General features: G+C 46.3%; 1 protein-coding gene across 1 annotated transcript; it reads left to right on the top strand.

The window, feature by feature from the left end:
* Positions 1-7,193: 7,193 nt before the first annotated feature.
* On the top strand, positions 7,194-24,454 carry GPR139 (G protein-coupled receptor 139). The gene is made up of 2 exons (XM_033167256.1): positions 7,194-7,515; positions 23,335-24,454. The coding sequence occupies exons 1-2, from the start codon at positions 7,410-7,412 to the stop codon at positions 24,267-24,269; spliced, it is 1,041 nt and encodes a 346-aa protein (XP_033023147.1). The 5' UTR covers positions 7,194-7,409; the 3' UTR covers positions 24,270-24,454.
* Positions 24,455-26,083: the final 1,629 nt, after the last annotated feature.

Here is a 26,083-nt window from a genome sequence, read left to right as displayed (position 1 = left end):
ATGTTCAGGGTGGCAGGAGAGGATATATTGTTCATTAATATCCTTCCTAATTTGCACTAGCAAGTTCCTTTACTTAGCAGAGTTTACAACCCCCCTTTTTGCATGCACAGCAGGTAGCTGGTTGCAGGCTTGTGTAAGCCTCTCACTATTATACAATTCAGTCTGTGTCAGATTGAATTGTACATTCCTGGTAAGTTCCGTTGTTGTTGTTGTTGTTGTTGTTGTTGTTGTTGTTGTTGTTGTTGTTCAGTCGTGTCCGACTCTTCATGACCCCATGAACCAGAGCATGCCAGGCACGCCTATCTTTCACTGCCTCCCGCAGTTTGGCCAAACTCATGCTAGTCGCTTCGAGAACACTGTCCAACCATCTCATCCTCTGTCGTCCCCTTCTCCTTGTGCCCTCCATCTTTCCCAACATCAGGGTCTTTTCTAGGATTCCCTTGAATCCCTCTTAAAGGAATAAAGATGCCACAATCTTATTCAAAGTCAATAAAAGAAGTTTACTTACATCAGTTCACAGTTGGATCCCTGAAGGCAGACTTAGGTATAGATATGTACATGTGGATCTACCCCATATGAGGGAATAATCCCAGTGCTTCTGCTGGATGAGAGGCTAGCAGAGCAGTCCTAGCTAGAAGCTGGTCAAACGAAGAAGGAAGTGAAAAAGAGAGAAGTGTGCTGCATGACTTATCCTTTTGTTACTGGACAGGTTAAATCACACCCACCTTCTATCACATGCAAAGGAAGGATGCTCCTACCAGGAGGAACAGGAAGTTTCAACTGGCTGGACCAAACATCCCCTTGCAAGTCCACTCTCGGAAAACAATGAATGTTGTATTTGACTGCTCCCAGTGGATTACATCCCACATAAATGTGTGGTGCGGGTCAGAGTCGCATCCATTGCCCTCACCACTTTCTCCTCCTCTGGTCCGAAAACCCATGGCAAGTGGCCCTTTGGAGGCTGTGAGGAACCTCTATGGCCCTCAGGTTGGAACCATTTCCCCAGCCCTTCCTGACAGCTCATTCGTTGGCTTTATGCTCGTCATCGCCATTCCCACCTCATCATAGCACAAATGTTCCCAATTGCCCTCCTGTAGAGTTGATGGAAATCACAAACAAAAGGTCACTGCTATGTTTGCTTCTGGCGTCTGAAGTCCTGGGCACATCTTTGCTTGAGTGCTGCAGTTGACTCTTGCATCCTTTCACTTAATTCAGTTTGATCCTTTATTGACAGGACACCCTGTAGAAGTGATACCAAAAATATAATTAAAGGGTGAGTTCTCTTAAGGCTGCTGTGAACTGTCTCCACCTCCGGAAGGGAAGGCTTCACACTGCGGGAGCGCATAGCCTTGCTGTGAGCAGATTACATCATTGCCGCCCCCATCACCAGCATCATCCTGTGTATGAATCCACAAAGAAGGGAGAGGTGTTTCTCCCCCCCCCATACAAAACCTTAAAGCAAACAAACCAAAAAAAAAAAACACGTTCCAAAGATCGTATCAAGAAATAAAATGCATGAGTGAACCATTCATCCTCATTACACACTTTGGAAGGAATATATGTATAAATGCCAGACACACAGGATCGATTGTAGCAGCAGACTTGTGAAATGAACACGAATCTTCTCTAAACTTTGGGGAGAGTCAGTGGCATGATTATCTAAATAAAGATAATCCGGAGCTGTCAAGATAAAGTTCAGGATAAAATACCTCTCCAAAAATAAATTAATTAATTAAACTCAGCAGAAGATGGTCTATGTTCTTCTGGCGGTATACAAATTTAATAAATAATAATAATTAATGAAAGAGCAGTAATCAAAGAATGTATATCTGGTAATTTCACCTCTGACTGCTCTGCAATGTTGTGTTAGCTCATGGGTAGGCAAACTAAGGCCCGGGGGCCAGATGTGGCCCAATCGCCTTCTAAATCCGGCCCACGGATGGTCCGGGAATCAGCATGTTTTTACATAAGTAGAATGTGTCCTTTCATTTAAAATGGGTTATTTGTGGGGCCTGCCTGGTGTTTTTACATGAGTAGAATGTGTGCTTTTATTTAAAATGCAACTCTGGGTTATTTAAAATGCAACTCTGGGTTATTTGTGGGGCATAGGAATTCGTTCATTCCCCCCCCCCAAAAAAAATAGTCCGGTCCCCCACAGGGTCTGAGGGACAGTGGACCGGCCTGCTGAAAAAGTTTGCTGACCCCTGTGTTAGCTTGTCTAGAAGCACAACCTTCCAAACCCTATCATACAAGTATTGCAGGGGGGGGGGGGTATGCATGTTTTTATGGTATTCTGAAATTGCTTTGAGGTGCTTCCTGGGAAGCAATTCATAAATTAAATACGGTATATATGTAGATAATTGTATTATTTCTTTTTAAGAAAGAAAACAGGCCCAAAAGTGGGGGAGGTGCTTAAAAACCACTCTCGGGGGGGGGGGGCATATGTTTCCTTTGGGGGGGAGTGTGGGATATAAACTGAATGAATGAAATGAATTCTAACTAATATGCTGGGTTTTTTATTATAAAATAAAATAAAATAAATATCTGGAACCAACAAGCAGTCCTCCCATGTTTTAATACATGTCACAAAGTTAAAAGTTTGGAGCAGGCTTTCCAGCAGCTGTAAATTGAATTAATGTTATTAAAGTCAATGGGCACAGACTAAACCTCCACAAACAGAGCCTTCCTGTTCCCTTCTGGAGAGGGGACTGGTGTGTGCCACCAGGAAGAATTACAGTGACAGCACAAGGAGGGAAATTACTGCAGAGAAAGGAGGGAGATTATGGAGGCCGGGTTTTCTCTGTTCACAAGCAGAGAATGTAGGAAGCTGCCTTAGACTGAGTCAGGCCATTGGTCCACCCAGCTCAGTATTGCCTGCTCTGACTGGCAGCAGCTATCCAAGTAGCGTTAATTTTTTTTGTGTGTTTTAACAATCATTCATTCAGTTATGATGTTAGGACCACAGGAAGGTGTCTTATGCTGAGTCAGATTACTGGTCCATCGAGCTCAGTGTTGTCTACACTGACTGGCAGCAGCTTCCCAGGATTCCAAGACAGGAGTCTCTTCCATTCCAAAGATGCCGGGGACTGAACACAGTCTGGAACACTGTGCCCTCCGGAAGTCACCCCCCCCATCACCCCTGAATGTTGTTGGCCAGGCTGGCTAAGACTGACGGGAGCTGTGTTGCAGCATCATTCCAAGGGCAGCACATTGGCTACCCTGTGACCCACACTGCCTGGCAGATCTTTCCCATCCTCATTTAGACATGCTGAGAACTGGACCCTTTGCACGCAAAGGGAAATCCGCTACTGAGACACCGTTAGAGACTTAGTTACCTGTTGCGGGAAGAGACAAAGAAGGGGTAATTTGAGTTCGGTGCTGAGATTCGGGTTGCCAACTGATTGGGCAAAAACAACCTGCATTGTGCCTTTGCCTTTAAAAGCTGCTTGATCCACAGCAATGTATCTGCCACTCTTAGATGCTGCTTTTCTATTCAGGATCTTCAAGGCACCTAATAATATTTAAGATCCGGATTTTTTAAAAAACGCAAGAACACAATTCAAATCTACAAATGCCTAGTTCAAAATATTTGCACCAGCTCCTTGGGGGTGGGGGTGATGCCAGAATTTGCTCCCGCAGCTTTCAAAATTGGCTATATTTTTGACACCTGCATTTTGGTATAGATCCAGGAAGCAAGGGAGGCTGGTCCATTAGGGCAACTGGGGCACTGCATCACCAACCTCAGCCTCACCACTTACAGAACTCAGCAGCAAAGAGAAGGATGGGGACAGAACTGGAATCAGTCTGCCTCCTGTTGGCCTCTCCATCTTCTGCCCCTCCAGCCCCAATGGGTACCACTGCCCATATCTTTGCACCACTGCAAAGGAAGGATGTACCACCTGGTATTTCTGAATGTGCAGGTTGTCTCTTAGGCCGCTGTAGCCTCTGGTGAGAGGCTCTCCAGGCCCGAGAAATTAATGTGCAATTCTTTTGTTGATAAAGCTCGTTTGTATTAGAACAGTGAGTCATGCTTTGTTGTATCCTTCTGATCTATTATCCGGACAGGAACCACCTCTTCTCTTTTCAGTGGCTAAATGAGACATGCCGCTCTCTGTGGGTTCCTTGGCTTCACCTCGCAATCTTTTGAGAGCAGGGATATTTAAATGGCTCACACCAGTGTGACAAAACGAGACAGCCTTCCGACCAGATTGCCCTCTGGATTTAGTGATTCACAGGGAGCGCACAAGAGTCTACCCGAGACTTGTTGCAAACCACTTTTAGCGGAAACCAAGGGAATGCTAGATCAGGAAGGGGGGAAGCTTTTCTCAGTCCAGGGGCCACATTGCCAGTGGTGGATGTTGATGTCTCAGTTTTCAGCTGCCCCCTGTGCAATGCCAAAATTCAGCACTGCTTGCCTCTCGCACTCCATTCTAAGTCATATTTATGGCATCCCCTGCCCTCCACACCCAGTGCGACCCACTAAATCCACCTCTGACACTACCTTGTGGAGGGGAGGGGAATGCCAGGGATGGGTGGAGACAGGGGCAAAAGTGGGCAGAGCCATGGAGGTAACTCTTACCTCTGTGCAGTATAAATTGGAGGTTCCTACACACACATCTATCCATCCAGGCAAGGAAGGAGCCTTATAACATTTCAAGGACACTTTCCACCCAGGAACAGTGTGGACAAGGACTGGGAAGGGTGTGGCCTGAGGAAGGCCTTGTGGTGAAATATTTCACAGGGGAACAATTGGGGCCAGAGGCACCAGCTTGTGAGGGCGATTGGGAGGGTGACATTGTGTGTGTGTCACACGTGGGCATCACACCTCCCTAAGCTAAGCAGAAGCTTCCTGGGCTTTGGGAAGGAGGCGCCAGGCCTCTGACAGGATGCTGAAGCCCTCCTGCCTCCTTCCCAAAGCTGGGCAGGCTTTGGGAAGGTGGAAGGAGGGATCTTGGACACTGTCAGAGCATCGTGCCTCCCTCCCTAAGCTGGGTAGAAGTTTCCTGGGCTTTGGGAAGGAGGCGGACTAGCCTAACCCCCCTGGTCCACTGACCACATGCCACTGGTCCAAGGATGGGTGAGAAGAGAGAGCTCTGTAGGGCCACATTCGGCCTCCATGCCTGAGATTCCCCACCCTTGAGATTGACGGCGACGGATCACCGAAGCATAGACGTTGCGCAACTCTACCACAAGCACATGGGAAAGTCAGATCTAAGGACATACACCCCTCCCTTACCACACCCCCTCACCATCCCGGCATCAGGCCTGTTCCAGAACCTTAAGGCCAAACTTGGGCATTTCAAGGAGATGCAGCACCTGTTTTTTTTAAAGGAGGGTTCCTATGTGAAAGTCAGCAATGCAGCAGTCAGGTCCTGATGTCACCATGTGCAGCTTTTCCCCTCTCGCTGCTGCTGTTCAAGGAAGTTTTTAATGGTTAATGTTTTACTGTGTTTTCAATATTTTGTTGGGAGCCATCCAGAGTGGCCGAGGCAACTCAGCCAGATAGGCAGCATGTTGTTGTTGTTGTTGTTGTTGTTGTTGTTGTTGTTGTTGTCGTCATAATCAAAGGGAGAAAGTCCACCCCAAAAAAACTGAACAAAAAACTTGTTTAATGAGCCACTGCTGGCCACAACACTGATGGTTCTAAAAGTATACAAGCAGAAGGCCTGTTTAAGGATTTACGACCTTTCAAGGTTATGATTCAAAGCGGGCTGAGGATGAGGCGATTAATCAGGCAACATCCCAGTGGGTCGTTCCCCCCCCCAAAAAAAAAAATGAAAAGGGGAACAGGTCCTTAATTCTCCCGCTCTTCGGCTCCAGCATATTTCACTGCTGAAATATGAGCAACTCCACTCGGCTGAGATGGAACGAGAAATTTCCTCCCAAGAGTTAGGGAAGATGCCCATAACTCACAGGGAGCACAGTAAGTTAAAAGTTTTCCTTTCCCTTTTGAAAAATGACCTCTCCGCTTTGATCACATGTTCAATTTATACATGGACACCTCTACTCCCAACGTATTTGATAAGTCTAGTTCACAGTTCAGGGTAAAATACCAGGTTGTAGATTCAACCCCTGGTGTCCCCATCATGTGCCTTAGATCTTGGGCAGCTGCTGCCAGTTAGTGGAAGCTGCTGCCAGTCAGTGGAGAGGCGACTGGGTTAGGTGAACAAATAATCTGGCTTGGTGTGAGCCTAGAGCCGATTCCTCTGTAAAAAACGATAGCAAAGACCATGAAGGAGACAGTGTGGAACATGATAAGCCACCTTACACTGAGTCAGGCCACTGGCTTGTCTAGCTCAATACTGTCTACACTGACTGGCAGCTACTCTCCAGGGCAGAAGTGCCTCAGATGGGGCTGAAGAGCCACAGAATTAGCTTCCTGGTGGGTGCCTTGCTGCCACTTGCAAGGAAGATGAGAAGGAGGGGAAGGGCGGCCCAGACGCCATCCTGCTGTGGGTGGATTGGCAGTAGTGCTCGATTGGCACCTTGCCCTACAGCCGCCTCCCCGCTGCCTCTCTCAGTTGTGGGGATCCTTTCAACAACAACAAAACATGCAAATTGAAGTCCCTTCTTGATTTGCTAGATCTGACTTCCTTCTAAAATCAGTAGCTGAGGGGGCTATCAAGAAAGAAAGAAAGAAAGAAAGAAAGAAAGAAAGAAAGAAAGAAAGAAAGAAAGAAAGAAGGACCGAAGGAAGGAAGGAAGGAAGGAAGGAAGGAAGGAAGGAAGGAAGGTAGGTAGGTCAGGGGGCAGTTGCTATTAGTAGTGGAAGGCGGTGAAAGTCTCCTTCAATGGAGCTTTTTTAAGCAGAAGTTGGATGGTCATCTGTGTCAGTTGTGGTTCCCTGCATTGCAGGGAGTTGAACTAGGTGGCCTTTTTTGGGAGGGTGGGGTAGTGCAATTCCATGATTCTATGGTGGGGGTGAGAAGCACCAACGCTTCCACCCACCCAAAGAGACTGCCTGGAATGGGTGGTCCTTAGGACCCTGAGGACAGACCGGGAAGACTGTGTGTGGGGTGTGTGTGTGTGTGTGTGTGTGTGTGTGTGTGTGTGTCTGTAATTCGAAGGTGGGCAGCGCCAGCCAGCATTGCGCTGCCTGGGGAAACTGATGATAAGCGCCTTAACCCTTTGCGCGACAGGCAGCTGCAGAAAAAAAAAATCCCTCCTCCTCCTCCTCCTCCTCTACCCTCCCCTTACACCGGCTAGGAAGACCATGTGCTGCCGCTGCTACTGCTGCTCCCTCCTCCAGCGACTGGCGGCGAGACTGCCGAGCGTCTTCCCCGCGACAGGTGCTGCTGCCGGCTCTCTCCCGCGGCTGATGCTGGGATGCAGAGCGCTGGGTCTGGGAGGCTGATTCTGCCCTCCATCCTTCCTGAGCGCTGCGAGGGGACCCGGGAGGTGCACGTCCAATGGAGCAAGATTACATCCACATGCACAATGGCTCTCTGCACGGCTGTGGCTTAGGATACGTACCTGTCGTCTACTACAGCTTGCTTCTTTGCCTGGGGCTACCAGGTAAGGCATCACTTGATGGGGGAGAAGAAAATAGATCGGGGGGCGGGGAGGCTGGTCCAAGCCCCAGGACGCTACCTGGACCACTCTAGAGAGGGAACGATTCGATGGCAGCCCAACAAAACTTGGCGCCTGGCTTGAAGTTCCTCCGTGACCAATGGCTTTCCCCTGCCCAACCCCACAACTACTATTGTGACTCTTTACAAGAGTCTGCGAAAAGGTTTTTTGGGGGGAGGGGGTCAGAGTCCCTGTGCAGAGGACACAGTGGCTGGTTTCTATGAAGAAGGACCCTGCTGGGGCTCAAGTATAGGTGGGGAGACCCCTCAATAAATCCCCACTGGGGAGCCAACAACAGACAGACAAGGTAGGATGCAGTGAGAGAGAAAGAAGAGAGTCAGGGGCAGGTGAGGTGTGTTAACTCTGCAAAGTTGGGGTTTAGCAAGTCTTATTGGTAAGTGCTTCATCCTGCCTCAGATCAAAAGTCCATCTGGTCCAGCCTCCTGCTTTGAACAGTGGCCAACCAGATGCCTCTGGGAAGCAGGGCGTAAAAGAAGCAGCCCTTTCTTGCTGTTAATCCCCCCAGCAACTGGTGTTCAGTGATAGACTTCCCCTGAATCTGGAGGTTTTGTTTAGCCACTATCATGACTTATAGCCATTGATAGGCTCGTTACCTCCGTGAATCTGTCTAATCCTACTTTTGTTAAGAACTCCCAGTCCCCATCCACCGCCTTCCGAACCACGTCCCAATAAGACTAAAGTGGCTTGAAGCACACTTTTATACAGAGTGATCGGCATAAATCAATGGGGGCAGATCTCGCCCACAATTCCAGCCTGTGCATGCTTACAGGTTTCCTGGCATTCTGTTTTTGCCTCCCAACAAATGAGCTGTCCGTGGTGCTGACACAGCAATGACTGCTTTTGAGAGAACACTTTTCTGGCTCACGGTTCAAATGCATCAATTCTGTCTGCCAGAGAAGTGGCTTGACAGTTGTTGGGTTTTTAAAAAAAAATGCTTGGCAGATGCAAGGGAAATATGGGGTAAGGGGGATAGAACAATAATATTGCTCATAATCCCTGTGAAAATTAGAAATGCAGACCTCCAAGACAACCTTTGCAGGGTCTCGCCTCATTACTTGTGAACCATTAAGCCAACTCTTTAGAGAGCAAAGTCTTCTCTGAGCACAACCGCAGGGGCGTTGAAGACTTAAAATCCCAAGGTTAAGGTCTTGTATGTGTGAAATTGTAGTGAAATGGCTTATTATACTGTAAACTGCCCTGTGATCCTCGAATTAAGGGCAGTATATAAAATAAAATTAATAATAAGCAGCAAGAAGGGAAATATATATATATATATACAGGGTGCTTTTAAGTTTTGGCAGAGAAACTTCCTCCCTCTCTACTGAATAACCACACCCAGCTTCCTCCCTGGCCAATTGCACTTAGAGGTTTTCATTTCTTAAGTAAACCAAGTGGATTAATGCTCTAGAGAGAATTAGCCTTGTTAGGACAGAGGTATTCAGTGTGAAAAATGAGCCGCTGGCAAAACATCTCACCCACATCACTCAGCAAGCTCCTTTGCTACATTTTTTTTAAATTATCCTGCACTTCACTCAGGGAGCACGGGATGGCATTGATCACCTTCGCCCTTTTCATTCTCACAACAACCCTGTAAGGTAGGTTAAAAGTGAAGAGTGGCCGGCCCAAGGTCACTCAGTGTGTATTGTTGCAGAGGGGAGATTAGAGCCCAAGGCTGCAATCCTATCTACACACTTTCCTGGGAGGTAGGTCCTATTCAACTCAATGGGCTTTACTTCAAAGTCAGACATGGGTAGAATTCCACTTGCAAGCCTCTGCAGGGCAACTCCAGCCCTTTAGCCTCTCCACTCAGATTGTGGACAAAATAGGATTAGAGCTTCAGAAAAATCACATCATCCATTTGCCACCCCTGTGGATTTTATAACCAGATCATTTTAATAAGATCTGGTGGTCTGCTTTAAAACAAACAAACAAAAAAATCCACAATGCTGGTAAAAAGTGCAATTCAACAGCCGCAGAAGCTAAAATTCAGACAGTTAACCTGCATAAACCAGCTTCAGGGGTATAACTTGACCAGTAAACTTCCAGACATTTCGTGGGGGTTGCAAAATACAGAATGTCTTCTTTTTGAAAGGAAAAAAAATAGTGATTCATTAAAATCACTACATAGGTAAAGGTAAAGGGACCCCTGACCATTAGATCCAGTTGCGGGTGATTCTGGGGTTGTGGCGCTCATCTCGCTTTATTGGCCAGGGGAGCCGGCATACAGCTTCCAGGTCATGTGGCCAGCATGACTAAACCACTTCTGGCGAACCAGAGTAGCACACGGAAATGCCGTTTACCCTCCCGCTGGAGCGGTACTCATTTATCTACTTGCACTTTGACATGCTTTTGAACTGCTAGGTTGGCAGGAGCTGGGACCGAGCAATGGTTTGGACCACAGTGCCACCCGCGTCCCTTAAAAAAATCACTGCATACCTGCCGTGAAAGAGCTTCCCATATGGAAGATGTCCTTTTGTTTTTCTATGTACATCGTATTTCCCTCCCAACCCTGTCCTCCAGTTCAATTAAGTAACATTAACAGTGCAATTCTATACATGATAACTCAGTCAGTTGAGCATGGGACTTGTAATCTAAGGCTTGTGGGTTCGAGCCCCATACAGTGGTACCTCGGGTTAAGAACTTAATTCGTTCTGGAGATCCATTCTTAACCTGAAACTGTTCTTAACCTGAGGTACCACTTTAGCTAATGGGGCCTCCCACTGCTGCACGATTTCTGTTCTCACCCTGGGGCAAAGTTCTTAACCCGAGGAACTATTTCTGGGTTAGCGGAGTCTGTAACCTGAAGCGTCTGTAACCCGAGGTGCCACTGTATTGGGCGAAAAAGTCCTGCATTTCAGGAAGTTGAACCAGATGATTCAACTATGATTCTATGATTCTATGATTCTATGTCTGGTCCAATTGAGTTCAATGAGGCTTACTCTCAGGTAAGCAGATATAGGCATAGCTGTGAACCTTCCCTTTTTTGCAGGAAATTCCCCTATCAGTACTATACTATAGACTACTAGCTGTACCCGGCCACGTGTTGCTGTGGCTTAGTGTGTGAAATTGAAAAGAAAGGAAAGAGAAGGTGACATTTTGAAGTTGTAGAATATCATAATACTTGAGGGTAGACTATATGTCTTTCGTCCACTGGAGGGCGCTATATTGTTTGCATAAAACCATGTTTTTACTGGTGAAAGATGTGCTATCTGTACAATGTAAGTATGCACAAACACTCCCATATGGCCATGGAACGTTGTGTCCAAATTTCAACAGAATCGGTCAAGCGGTTACGGAGAAAGGCGATCGGTCACAAACATCCACCTTTTACATTTATATATATATATAGATAGTACTGATAGAGGAATTTCCCACAAAAAAGGAAGGTTGACAGCTATGGATATAGGATTGCAGCCTAAATGGGTTATTCTGGTTTTTGTTTTTGCTTTTTAGTAAGACTTCTTAACCATTCTCCGCCATAAAATCCCAGAGCGGCTTACAACAATGAGGCAATACACAGTTATAAAACCAGATAAAGCCATTATGATGATAAAGGAGGCGAAAGTTTTCCAAATGGAACGGGGTGGTGTGAATTTGACAAGAGAAGCGGGACCCCACAAAACGAAACACGTTGACTGTCAGAGGCTAAGTTAAGGAGCTGTGTGTTGGGAAAGCTGTGCTGAGGGAAAGCTGAGGGAGTTCCACAGAAAAAAGTCCTCTCCTAGACCACCCTTCCCTACAATACGGAGGGTGGCAGAACTACCAAAAGAGACCCCCTCTTAACACCTGAGGAGATCAGAAGGGATGGAAATGGCCTTTCGGATATTTGGGACCTAACCTTTTGAAAGCTTTGTGGGGTTGTAGTAGGATTATGAGGTTCCTACTTTAGAGTACACAGACAACAGCTGGATCCTTTTTTGTCAAGTGAGGAATGGGGGAGAATTTTGTTTGTATGTTTGTTATTGGATTGACATACTGCCTTCCGGCCAAAGCAGTTTGCAGCTTGAACATGAGAGCAAATACCTGGTATAAAACAAAGACTGACAGAGTCCTCTCACGCCAAGGGGCAACCCCCAGGGAAGGTAGGATAGGAAAGAGCTTATTTCAAGGCTAACCTCCCAAACACGCACTTTCTGAAACAGTGAAAGAACCTAAACGCAGCCATCCTTAGAAACCCATTCTCCTCCGAATCTTGCAGCACAGTTCTCCTGCCAAGTAATGTGTGCAAAAATGCATCCACTGAGATGAAGCACCCAACTTTCAACATAGTCATGAAAATAACATGCAAAAATGTGTTAAACGGCGTAGCTTAAGATGCGTGTATTAGGCAAAAATCCATACTAAAATGCTGATAAATTTTAACGAGGACTTTCTCCCACCCCTGAGGGGATTCAGAGAATGATGTGGAACTCAGCTAATATTTGTGATTCTAAGTTGCTTTAAACTATTTTTAATGTTGTGTTTCGATGTTGTAACTCACTCTGGGACCTTAGAGTGAAGGGTGGCGAAATGATGATGATGATGATGAGATTGGGGAAATTAGGTACTGAGAGAAACCAGAACAGACAGATTCACCCATTCCCAACTGACAGGCATGTTTTCATAGGAATACAGCCGCCTTATATTGAGTCAGAAGACAACTTCATCTAGCTAACCTACAGGCTACACTGACCGGCAGGGTTTCAGCAGTGGAGACTCCCAGCCCCTCCTTGGAGGAGCTGGGAATTGAACCTAAGACCTTCTGCATGCCAAGCAGATGCTCCACCACTGAGCTGCACCCTTCCCTGGCGACCACAGAATGCTGACTATTTGGGGTGCAGGTGAAAAAATGGGCAGGAAAAGGGAGTATTGTGGGAGGGAGCATGGCTGCCTGGCTCGAGCAATGGCCAGGAGCACTCCACGCTGCAACATTTTGTTGCAGGTTCCACTAGTCAGATTGGGTCAGGACCTGATCCAAGGTGGGTCACAACAGGAGCATGACCACCATGCAAATATATGGTAAGAGATTAAGAAATTGGTCCCCAAAGGTTAAAGATCTGGGTCTGAAAAGGTTGACGATACCTGGTCTAGAGATACCCAGTGGAAGGGAGGTGACCTGTGTGACTTTGGCAAAGGGCCAAACAAGAGGGGCATTGTTAACTGGGGGGGGGGGGTTGGGGGGGGAAGGATTCCTAGCAATGGACCACAACAGCCAGTAGACAAACACCAGAGCGCATGCACACAGTCATGCTAACATTTGCTTCTGCCGCAACTGAAGCAGACTAGACAGACAGCCTTAGCAGCTAGACAAAGTCCTGAAGATTTTGAGGAGGCTTAATTATCAACTCCTTCTAAAGTGCCTTCCCCTCCACAGACACACATACAGAACCGTTAAATCCAGAGTTTACAATTAGCTAGCTGCACTGCTGGTGGGTTTTCAAGATCTCATCGAGGTGACCTCTTGTTCTCTGCCTGTTTTGTGGATCTGGAGAGGATTTCATTATGTCAAGTGCAGCCAAACCTTCCAGAATAGCTAAATGATGTGTTTTTAAAACACCATTCATTATAGAAAGAAAAAATCTGCTGCATATTGATCTGGCTGGGCAAGCAAGGCTTTGGAAGCACCGTGTCATTTGCATCATCTTTATTTGTCAGTGATTAATAGATAAAGATATATAGGATATGCTCGCCCTTGCCTAACAGCCTATCATTGAAATGCAATGATGAAGGCTCTGCTTACTGACTTACAAATCCTTCGCTCAGTGTGGAAGCGCTGCTGTTGCAAACAATACTTTATTGGCTCTTAAGCTGCAATTGCTCATTTTGGAAGCCGGCATTGCAAATTCTGCATTGCTGGGTAGTTAATCATGCCGTGGTTACTCTGCGTATATACAATGAAATATTAAGTATGCCCCCTCTCCCTTTCCCTCCCTCCCTCTCTCTCCACCTCCCTCCTTTCCCATCTGGAATTGTATGCCAAGAATTCAGATGAAATGTTCCTAGAGGAGGAGAGGAAAGTGGAGTGGATATGTCCACCCAGCAGATTCGCCTGCTATAATCGAGCATATATTTTTCTCAGTATCTGAGGATGGGGGCAGGGAAGGGGAACCTCTTATGAAAGGGGAGGGTTGAGTCTGCCTCTTGGGTCTCCTCTCACACAGGAGCCAGGATAGCTGTTGACAGAATTGATCGAGTCCACCTTAAGAAGCTGAGTGCAGAAAGTTAATAGAAAGCAATCAGGTACGCCATCTGTATCTTCCTGAAAAGAGGAACAGCTGGATGACTAGGAGCATAGGAAACTGCCTTATATTGAGGCTGGCCGTTGGGTCCATCTAGCATGGCAGTGGTGGCTGGTGCCCACTGGGGCTGGCAGGGTGAAAGGCAGGGAGCCCAAACAGGAGGGGGAGCCAGAGCCAATGATCGATTGAGCCAGCAGATTCTAGTGTTATTCCCCATCCTCTCTGCTGAATTCTGCAGCAGCAAAACAAAGACTAAGGAGGAGGAAGCTGACAGCCACAGCCACCCGCTGGAATGGTTGCAGGTAAGAAAGCAGACAAGTAAGAGCTGGCTGGGGTTTGTAAGGCAGTTCCCTGTTTTCCCCCAATGGACCAGTCCGCACTGCAGCTCTACACTGATCAGCAGGGTTTCAGGCAAAAGACATTCCCAGCCCTACCTGGAGATGCCAGGGATTAAACCTGGGACCTTCAGCATGCAAGGCAGATGCCCTGGCACTGAGCTACAGGCTTCCCACTCTAGTAAGGCTTGGGGGAAATGGCTGAAGAATTCCCCTTTGTTTTCTTACCACGGCAAATATCAGATAGGTAGTTCTTCTGAAGGAACAGCAGTTTCATTGTGGCTTAAGCTCTCATGGGCTAGAGTCAGAAGGGGTGTGCATTGTGCAAGTATCTCTGTGTGTGATACACATGTACACACACAAACACACATGCTCCCTCTCCTTGGACAACATTGGTTGCCTGTATTTCTGCAGAGGCTGAATTAATTCAATTAGGAGCGAGGGTACGGCTAACGAAGTGATAAAAAGAGAACTACAAGGATCCCACGTACGACAACGGCGGTGCCTTCGCCGCATGCAATTCCACAGCCTCAATTCAGGAATGTCATCTGAGGACAGGATTTCCATTGCTAGCCTCCACTGCTGTACATGTACAGTATGCTGAGCATGGAAGAAATGTGAGGATTTCATTTCAGGCTTGCGATGAGACAAGGATGGCTTGAGCCGCTGAGTTATTGGCAGGGAGGGTTTGTGCAGATGTGCTGGGGAACAGGACATTTATCTAAGGCAGGGGTGGGCAGATGGTAGATCTGGTCCGGCTAGTAAATTGCTGGGTGATCTGCATCAGCCAAAGGTTTCTGGCTTCCAGTCACACACAGCAACAACCAAAGCCTCTCTCCACCACCCCTAAATTTGTTGTTGTTGTTCAGTCGTTCAGTCATGTCCGACTCTTCGTGACCCCATGGACCAGAGCACGCCAGGCACGCCTATACTTCACTGCCTCTCGCAGTTTGGCCAAACTCATGCTAGTCGCTTCGAGAACACTGTCCAACCATCTCATCCTCTGTCGTCCCCTTCTCCTTGTGCCCTCCATCTTTCCCAACATCAGGGTCTTTTCTAGGGAGTCTTCTCTTCTCATGAGGTGGCCAAAGTACTGGAGCCTCAACTTCAGGATCTGTCCTTCTAGTGAGCACTCAGGGCTGATTTCTTTAAGAATGGATAGGCAGCTGGAAATCTCGTACGTAGATTTCAATGTGCATTTGGAGGTTGTCTCACTGTATGAAAGGGGCCGTAGCTCTGCGGTAGAACATCTCACATGCATGCCAAAAGCCCCAAACTCAATCCCTAACATCTCCAAGTAAGACAAATATAAAGAGGTTAGACAAATAGATGGAAGACAATGGCTAATAGCCATGATGACTGTGTTCTGCCTCCACAGTCTGAGGCAGTAATGCTTCTGAATGCCAGTTGCTAGAAACCGCAAGGAAGGATAGAGTTCTTGTACTCAGGTCTTGCTTGTGGGTTTACCCCAGGCATGTGGTTGGCTCCTGTGAGAACAGGATGCTGGACTGAATGGGCCATTAGCCAGATCCATCAGGGCTCTTCTTGTGTTTTTAATAAACTACAGCTCCCATAATTCCTTGGGTGAATCCATGACTGTTTAAAGTGGTGCCATTGTGCTTTAAATATATGGTGTGAATGTGGCCGTATATAGGCACTTGGATAATGAGTTCACCGTCAGTATATAGATGAAAGAGGGAGATTGATAATGTTTCTCTCTGTCTGCTTTCTCTATATGGCATCTAGAATGGAGATCAGTGGTGAGGAAAGCTGTGCCCGATGAATTTCTGCCTGTCAGAGAAGAGCAGAAGCCTTGGGCTGGAGGACTGACAGATATTGAAAAGCAATTTATTATTCCTTCACATCAACCAGGGCTTGTGAAAGTTGTGCCAAATGATAACGCTCTGAGGCTCAGAAAGAGGGACAAATGACTGCTTATGTGGTTAAAGTGAGATAGTGTCTATTTTTGTTGCAAGGGTAAAAGATCCATAAAAATGGCTCGGAGGGAGGTTAAAAACGTAGCAGGTGGCAGGAAGGAGTATGCATTAAAGACACTTAGCCCTGGTCAATACCATGAGTCTGGCAAGAGTGTCTGCTAAGCTGCCACTGTTTTAAAATACAATTTCCAAGGGATGGAAGAGCTGTGGTGGCAGATGCTGTTTAATTTCAGGCAGCAGGGAAGCAGCAGCACATTGGGCACAACTTGGAAGTAGCCTGTGGTCTCGAGCTTTGAGTTTCTGCAAGGAAGAGCCCGCTGATTGTTTTGCTAAGCCAAGGTCAGAGCAGTGATCGCCAGCAGCTGAAATGAGCGAGGCACATGATGTTGGAAGTACAGCCATTTTGCACGGTAATAACAACCTCGAAGAAGTCTTGTGTCCAACAGGCATGCCTGGATTCCTCGCACTGCATGGTATCAGCACATGGGTGGACAGAGTGTGCTCGTGGGAAGTAATCCCCATGAGGATCGTTCAAATGAGATGGGTTTGTTGAACCTGGAGAAGAGAAGGCTTAAGGGGAGACACACCAGGTGCCTTAAAATATCTGAAAGGCTGTCACATGGAGGAAGCAGACTCCTTCTCCATGCACCTCTGTGTTGCTAAGAGTGCAGGATTAGAGCCAATAGGTGGGGACTGCAAGGAGAAGATTTTGGCTAAATGTTAGTAGGAGGTTCCTAATTGTGAGAGCTGTTCAACAGTGGTATGGGCTGCGTAAGGAGGTTGAAATATACTCAGAGTCAAGTGTGAATTTCATGCTCTTTATTCTGCTCATAGTAGTGAGGAATGCAGTTCCCCCCAAAACGTTTGCTTTATATACACTATTTACACAATGGGCCCCATGTGATTGGCTAATTCCGGGATACTCCTGTATGCCAATCGGAGTGCGGATTCACTTCCACCTGGAGCTGGATTGGGTGGCTCCTGCGGACCAATCAGACTGCTGCAATCTCAATCCTATTGTTCTGGGACCAGTCAGACTGCTGCAATCTCAATCCTATTGTTCTAGGACCAATCAGACTGCTGGATTTTGGATCCTATTCAACTCAGTACATAACAGAGGTGGTGGGCTCTTCTTTGCTGGAGGTATTTAAGCAGAGATGGAGCAGCTTCTGGGATGCTGTTGTTCCAACATCCCTGCATTGAGCAGGTAGTTGATCTTGATCCTTTGGCCTGCCAGACATCCTTTGTCTACAGTTTACATAGTCTGGCCACTGGTCATGTTGGTTGCTGGAGGGCCACAGGTTTCCCATTCCTGGACTAGGTAAGAACATTAGAAGAGCCTAATGGATCAGGCCAAAGGTCCATAGAGTCAGCATTGTGTTCTCATAGTGTCTATGGGAAGCTCACAAGTAGGATCCAAGTACATTCGCACATATGGAAAAGCAGGGCTTGCTGTCTCTGGGAATTTCAATGGTCTTCACTGGGTTGTTTTAGAATTTTCCTACTTTAAGCATTTCCCTCCTTGAAATAGAATTGCATGTCTGCAAAAACTGAGGTTCCCCCAGATCAGTTCATCCCTGCCTCTTGTGCTTTAGTGACCTTTAGCTTCCGTGCCTGGGCACTGGAAACAGAAGGAATGGTTATCAGCATAGCTGAATTGTTTATTGCCCTGTTGCAGGTCTATCTGATTAACAGAACCTACAAAGATTGCGCGCGCGCACACACACACACACACACACACACACAATGTTCTAAAAGGCATTGTTTGGCGCAAGGTTTTGCTGCAAACAGTGATGGATTGTGGTCCAACTTGGGAAAGGAAAGATGACCTCGGGACTTGGATCAGGGATGGAGGACAGGTTGGATGAGTCAGTTGTTTGGCAGCCAACTTTTTCCTTCCCTTACCTCGGGTACTGTTATATATCCGCATGGCAAGCACATCAGTTAACAACAGAAGCGCTGGGTAATTTCTCCCCCTTTGTACGAGATGCTCAAGCTGCAACAGAGAACAAAGCCAGGACTCCACTACATCAGTGCTTCTCAAACTTCTCAAAAAAATTACCGGTGTGCCAGGGACAGGTGCCACATTTGGTCTCTGAATTGTCCCACCCAAACTGGGCTGTGGTGGAGTTGCTGCAGACTAGCACCCAATGATCTGTGGACCAGCATTGGTCCGCAGGCCAGCACCTTGAGTATCACAGCTCTAGATGGCCTGCTTATTGAGCATTCATCCTGATTTGCTTGCACAAAGCTTCCAGGGAGGTGAGGGCAGAGGAGAAATTCAGTTCAGTTCACCTTTAAAGGTGAACGTTCCTAACTTGCTCTGGCAATACGTAAACTCAAACACCCCAGTCCTCCAGAATTCACACTTCTTGGGATTTTGCAATGCAAATCTCCCACTGATGTGTCAAAAATTGCATATGCTTGGGTAAGGTATGCATATATATGCTTATATTCACTTTAAAAACGCAATATATTAGGGGAAATTGCTTTGCAAAAGTATGTATCAATTAGGCAAAATTACATACAAAAATTGTGTATATGAGGAGAAATATTTGCTTTAAATGCTGGTGGATTTTCATGGGGGCTTGCTTTTTAAAAGAAAAAAATTCAAACTGATGTGGAAGAGCTGGATTTAATATTGGGAAAATGTAGTAGTAGTAATTTTACTTGTTTAGCTATAAGGCACAACAACAATAACAACCATACAGAATTGAACCACAAATCTGGCTCGTAATTTCCTGACTGCCAAGGTAATAGAGAAACACACAAAGTAACATGGTTTTATTTGTCTTACAGCAAAAAAAAAAAAAACCCCACATGGTGTAACACAATTCTTATTGTGGCAATACTCAGACAGATTTTTTTTTTCCTGGCGAGGTTTAGAAAAAGAACACCGGGTAATATACTCCTCTATTGCTGTTTTGCAGAACACAGAGTAATTTCTTATAGCAGCCATCAAGAAAAGCAGAGGGCATAACACTAGGGCTTTGTTCTGTGAAAGCAATTCTACACGAAGCCCTAGCAATTAACTTCAAATAGTTAGCTGCCCTGATGGTCTGTCTAAATACATTGATTCATTGGGAAAATGAGAAATTGAGAGAAACCAAAACTGACACATTGCTCCATCCGACCACTGTTGAACAGCTCTTACCACCAGAAAGCTCTTGCTAACGTTTAGTTGGAATCTCATTTCTTGTCCTTCAGAGCCATTGGTTCAGGTCCTACCCTCCAGAGCAGCAGAAAACAAACTTGCTCTGTCTTCCATGTGACAACGTTTTAGATATTTGAAGATAGGTTTCATATCTCCTCCCAGTTCTCCCCTTTTCCAGGCTAAACATACCCAGCTCCTTCAACCATTCCTAATATGGCTTGGTTTCCAGACCCTTGATCATCTCGTTCGCTCTTCTCTGCACACGTTCCAGCTTGTCAACATCCTCCTTAAACTGTGATGCCATCTGTAGACTATATCCTTTATTGAAAATACATTCTGATTTGTTTGTGGGGCATATATACATCATCCTGTTAATCAGTCTTTCACCCCACACTTCTCAATGCATTTCCCTATCTGCAAAAAGGTCCATTGGCTTGCTTCTCAAAGGGGATTTGTTGTGCTAGGGTGGCAAGACTGGTTTGACCCACTTTAATTGCACAGACCTAACTTTCCAGTAAGGGACGCAGGTGGCACTGTGGTCTAAACCACTGAGCCTAGGGCTTGCCGATCAGAAGGTTGGCAGTTCGAATCCCCGCAATGGGGTGAGCTCCCATTGTTCGGTCCCAGCTCCTACCCACCTAGCAGTTTGAAAGCACGTCAAAGTGCAAGTAGATAAATAGGTACTGTTCTGGCAGGAAGGTAAATGGCATTTCCGTGCGCTGCTCTGGTTTGCCAGAAGCGGCTTAGTCATGCTGGCCACATGACCCAGAAGCTGTCTGGAGACAAATGCCGGCTACCTCAGCCAGTAAAGCGAGATAAGTTCCGCAACCCCAGAGTCGTTCGCGACTGGACCTAGCGGTCAGGGGTACCCTTACCTTTACCTTTTAACTTTCCAGTATGCACTTGAATTCCTTTTGCAAAATACCAACGGTCTACAGGCGTTCTTCTTTACTCAGACAATAGGAAACAGACAGCTCTTGTTGATCTCAGACTTGCCACATACTATCTGCACATGATTGGCGGGAGAAAGGTGCATCATTTCCATTTGCAGAACAAAAATGCAACCAAGGAGTGCTCTCTGTTCCTTTTGATGAGTGGAGGAAACTGCCAGCTATCCGCCAGAGCACGCCTGTGTTCATCCTTATAGGGCATCACACACTCGATTGTAGAGTGAGGAGAACAAGACCAGGCAATAGCTCATACCTGAAATTTGTGTTATTTCAAGGGAGTCACACTGACATTTGCCTCTGGCAAGCGGCACCCATTCTGAAAACATGGGCTTACTTTGCTTGGTGGGGATTGATGCCTCAGAAGGGATCACAAAAGATCACTGACTTCTTGGGACAACAGGATAAACAGCCATCTTTGCCTAGGGATCTCACTAAATTCATAGACAGAAATATAAGAGGCTGCCTTGTTCCAGGTTAGACAATTAGGGTTCGCCCAACTTTCTTTGATGGAACATAAGAGGCACCTTTGCCCCAGGTTAGACTATTTGCCCACCTATCCCGAAATTTTCTCCTGCAGGTCAGGGTCGGGGTCCAAGTTAGTGGAGTTTGCAACAAGTGTCAGGTGAGAGGCAAGGTCAGAGCAGTCCATGGTTTAGTTTGGCTGAGGCAGGAGATCCAGTAGTATGCAGAGCACAGAGTTGGTATATTAATTTTGTGGTTCTATATACTGATTTACTTCTTGCTTTCTGTTGGCTTATTCAATAGGCAAAGAAACCCATGGCAAACTACAAAGCTAGTTATATCAGAATAAGACACATCTAAAAATGGATATATTGTGACTGTATTTTTTTATAAAATGTTTTCTTTTATAGTGTCTGTGGACCTAGATTGAGCTAAAATGGATCTCCAGACCTAATGCAGAAGAGTCAGTGCAAGAAGCTTATGCCCTGGATTCTAGCGGGCCTTATCTCTCCCCTATCTTAATGACAAGTCTCTGGGCTTATTTGTTTTATCTGTTTGTTTTATAGATATTTATCTAGCTTTTCAGCAGACTTTTCTCACCAAGTGGCGAATGTAACACACTTTAATGAAACAAAAAAGCACAGTTTAAAACTTAACACCGACCTTAACAATAACCAACACACACACACACACACACACACACACACAACACCACAATTCACCAAGCACACTCATGGAAAAATGCAATTTCAGCAGTGTGGAGGCAGTGTGGTGTAGTGGTTAGAGTGGCAGGATGGGACCTGGGAGACCAGGGTTCAAATCCCAACTTGGCCATGATGTTCACTGGGTGACCTTGATCCAGTCGCTGCTTCTCAGCATAACCTACCTCACTGGGTTGTTGTGGGGGATTAAATGAGGAGGGGGAGAAGCAGGTGTACCACCTTGAGTTTGCAGGAAAGGGTGAGCTATCGATGCAACAAATAAATTCATTCCACTTAAAATCAGTCTACAAAACATCAGTCCTGGGATGAGGCCTGCCTGGGCCCCCTTGGAAGTTGGGATGGGGGAGAAATTTGATTCAGTTTGCACCCAAAGGTGCATACAATCTCATCTCCCCATCTCTGTTAAGAAACAGGCAGGCTACATTTCTGCCCAGTGGTACCTATTAGACCAAGCAGATCTAATAGCAAAAATGTTTTAGCTTGAGTGTTGAGAGGTGGATTATCTCACCATGAGCAGCAATCGGAAGGATTTCCTTTAGCAAAGCGATGTTGCTCAACTACCAGCTTTTTACTGGCAAATTATCTCGCAATCCATTTAAGCACCAAAAACCCATTTTCAAAGCTGAGTAGAAGCTGCTTCTGATGTCACAGAAAATCACAGTGAGCAAGAAGCGATGGGCCAGTCATGGAATCTTAGAATTGGAGAGTTTTAAGGGATACCAAGGGTCATGTAGTCCAACCCCTTACAATGCAGGAATCAAATCTAAAGCACCCTGGACAGAGGGCCACCCAACCTCTGTTCAAAAACCTCCAATGAAGGAGAGTCCATCACCTTCTGAGGGAGTCTGTTCCACCGTTGAACAGCTCTCGCCATCAGAAAGTTCTTACAAATGTTTAATTGGAATCTCCTTTCTTGTAAATTGACCCCATTGGCGCAGGCCTTACCCTCTGGAGCAGCAGAAAGCAAGATGCATCTTGGGAACTGCTATGCCAAATTGGGCGACAATATCTCAAGAGGCATCCAAATGCATAGAGGCAGGCAAAGTGATGGACCAACAACTATCCAAAATATATTATGGAATATATTTCTGGGAAATGAAGCTTAAAGCGGCATTTAGAAATCTAAGAGGAAGAGCGGTAAATGTCAGGCCATAAGTGGCAAATAATATGCATTCAAGCTTTCACTCGAAGGTGCATATAAGGACATAATTCCTGTTGCTTCCATCATTTCCCTTGCTTCTTATTCAGAGGAATCCTCCTAATTATTCTTGATTGCCTTTTCGAGGCCAATCAGCACGATCTGGAGTTTAACATTAAACGTGGTGCATTTAGCTCCGCAGAAGTACTAATTGCTGTACACATATAAAAATGTCAATACTTGGCAGTGTGCGCTGTTGGTAAACCAAACCTCTGCGCTTTTGTTCATGCACTAATTAAATGGGATTCAGCAAGTGTGGGTGGGTAGAGATTTGCATGAGGCTGAGCCAGCACGTTTTGCCAGGAGGGTAGAATTAAATCAGGGCCCGATTAAAGAGCGTGTTCTGAAGGACTGTGTCCTGGATCCATGAAACACATCTCCTCGTCTTCCAACACTGAGATCAGGAAAGCTGTGGCCCTCCCGTTGTTGTTGGACTACAACTCCCATCAGCCCCTGCCAGCATGGGCAGCGATCAAAGATGATGGAGATTGTAGTTCAGCAACAACTGGAGGGCACCCGTTTCCTCACCTTTGATTTTGATTCCTAGACAAGTGCATCCATGTTTTATTCCAAATCTCTTTGCATCATACCCCATCCCTGAAATTAGAGATGCCAAACTCTGCTTGGAAAAGAACTCACAGGCAGGCAGGTGGGGGCTGAGGGCAGACTGGGGTCGGGGGGGGGCAGAGTCCCATCACTTCCATTGGACCAGCCTCCATTTCTCCTGTAAAGCTAACAAAATTCTCCTATCTCTCTCCCTCCCTTCAGCTAACATTTTGACCGTCATCATTTTGTCCCAGCTGGTGGCACGCAGACAGAAGTCCTCCTACAACTACCTTCTGGCTCTGGCAGCTGCTGATTTGCTGGTGCTCTTCTTCATTGTCTTCGTTGACTTTTTATTGGAAGACTTCATCTTGAAAAAGCAAATGCCAGAGGTCCTGGACAAAATCATCGAGGTCTTGGAATTTTCGTCCATCCACACATCCATTTGGATTACTGTTCCACTGACCATTGACCGCTACATTGCTGTCTGCCACCCTCTCAAATATCACACGGTTTCTTACCCAGCCCGTACTCGGAAAGTCATTGTCAGCGTTTATATCATTTGCTTTCTGACCAGCATCCCTTATTACTGGTGGCCCAATATTTGGAAAGAGGACTACACAAGCACACTGGTCCATCACGTCCTCATCTGGACCCATTGCTTCACTGTCTACTTGGTGCCCTGCTCCATCTTCTTCGTCTTAAATTCCATCATTGTGTGCAAGCTTCGCCAGAAGTGCAATTTCCGCCTGAGAGGCTATTCCACTGGGAAAACCACCGCCATCTTGTTTACCATCACCTCCATTTTCGCCATCCTTTGGGCACCAAGAATCATCATGATCCTCTATCACCTTTACGTCTCGCCAATACACAACAGCTGGTCAGTCCACATTGTCTCAGATGTTGCCAACATGCTGGCGCTGCTGAACACAGCCATCAATTTTTTCCTGTACTGTTTCATCAGCAAGCGCTTCCGCACAATGGCAGCCACAACGCTCAAGGCTTTCTTTAAGTGCCAGAAGCAACCCGTCCAATTCTACACAAACCATAACTTTTCCATAACTAGCAGTCCCTGGATATCTCCAGCCAACTCCCACTGCATCAAAATGCTGGTTTACCAATACGATAAGAATGGAAAGCCTATAAAGATATCGCCATGATAGTCACCCAAAAGGTTTCCCAATGGAGGAAAGTTCTTTTCAATTGGTTACGTCAATGGGCTGCAACTGCCGGAGGAGCAATGGTCACTGCTAAGAGTGGCTGTTGGATTTAATTTCTCTCCCAGAGTCAGGAGAAGTTGGCTAGAACTGTTAACAGGAGCCTTTGATATCGGGGAGAAAGAAGGAGTCAGCAAAGCAGCCACATCTCCTACAGGGCCTTGAAAAAAGAGGCTCTCAGAAGTGGCAGTTAGATGTCCGAGCACTGAAGCCATGGAACATTGTTGGTGATAATAAGCCACTGTGAAGTGTACCTGAATGAACTTATGTTCTAACCAAGCATACACCTGTACTGAACGTTTTCTCTCTATATATACATATATAGTAAATATATATTTGATGGGGTTATTTACATTATCTGCCCTCGCTTGGTTGTTTTTTTCGTTTACAAATTGTCATGGAGTCCTACCACATGGATTATTCCAATGTTGATGACAAGAAGCGATCCACCTGCAAAGTATTTATTTGTACACTAGTCGCTCAGTGTGTCTTTTTAGGTTCTCTGGAGGAATGACAAAGAACTGGAAGAAGCCATCCTGTGGCCCACAAGGCAACATGGGAGCTGCAACTTATCCTTTTCACTATGAGCGCTGTGTTTCATGGAATGGTTGAGCACATTGTGCCAAAAGCAGGGAAGGGATTTCTTGAGCAGAGGGGGAAAAAACATATTTGAGCATCTTCTTCTTTTTTTAAGAACCCTTTTTGGAAATTCCATATTGAAGCTCACTAGGTGCTTTGTTCCCTGGGCGATGCTGAATTATTTTGTGATCTATATGGAGACAATAAATCTCACAGAAGCCCAAGGAGACAGCAAGACTTTCTTGAGTAGGCTCCTAATGGTTATTTGTACACATCGGGGGGGGGGACCACATGAATGTATGGAGAATGGGGTGCTTTTTGTTTTTTAATGAGCTCCAGAATTAAATCATTCATCTTTCAAAGTTACCTCTCCGTCCTGCTAAAAGGGGTTTGGAAGTAACACCCAAGAGACCTCATAGCTTAACAGTGACCAAGAATCACATTCTTTCGGCAGTATTGTTAGAAGAATTTTAAATAAGCAAGTCCTTCAGAAGCCCAGCTTCGAAAGCATATGGCAAATGACACCACAGTTTCTGAGACGTTTGGGAAATGGTTGAGGGGAAAGTGTACTTCATGGTTTGCTGCTGAATAACTGCGTTGGCCAGTTAACTCTGGCCGTAAAGTACGGGGAATGTAACTCCTGGTGTGCTAAGCACCATCTTAGGTGTGGGCTTTCAGCAGACCTGCGCACACTGGACTGCATTGCTTCCTCACATGTCTCAATCATCTTGTTCATTGCTAGCCCAGTTCTTCCGTCTGTTGCTTTCAGGAACAGGAATATGAACCCCATGACAAAGAGTTGTGGAAGTGCATTGCGTGGACAGGCAGAGTCCCCCAAACCTTGGGCGGCCCCCAAGTGGAACAACGACTCAAGACAACGTGCTATGGAATTAAAATTGGCCACAACTTTATTATGTTTCAGATGTAGGTAGACCTTGGCTCAGGCATTGGGTGTTTATCCCTCCCAGTCCCCCGCTGGGGATCTGGGGAACATCAGGGTTATCCAGAGTGTGTGGGGGATGGGCCGGCTCTGGAGAACATATGTTCAAGCAGAGAGCCCTCCCCCCGGTACACCGCCATCTCAGGGGAGAGCAATGACAACCTTCTAGGCATACGGCCAGTGCCTCCCCTCAAAACAACCCCTTTAACAGGGAACCCTGTGATCACCACCGCAAAGA

Source organism: Lacerta agilis, chromosome 13 (assembly GCF_009819535.1).
Source record: "Lacerta agilis isolate rLacAgi1 chromosome 13, rLacAgi1.pri, whole genome shotgun sequence".
In the NCBI taxonomy this organism is placed as follows: Eukaryota; Metazoa; Chordata; class Lepidosauria; order Squamata; family Lacertidae; genus Lacerta; species Lacerta agilis.
Note: the sequence above shows the minus strand (reverse complement) of the source record. Positions and strands in the feature narration are given on the sequence as shown.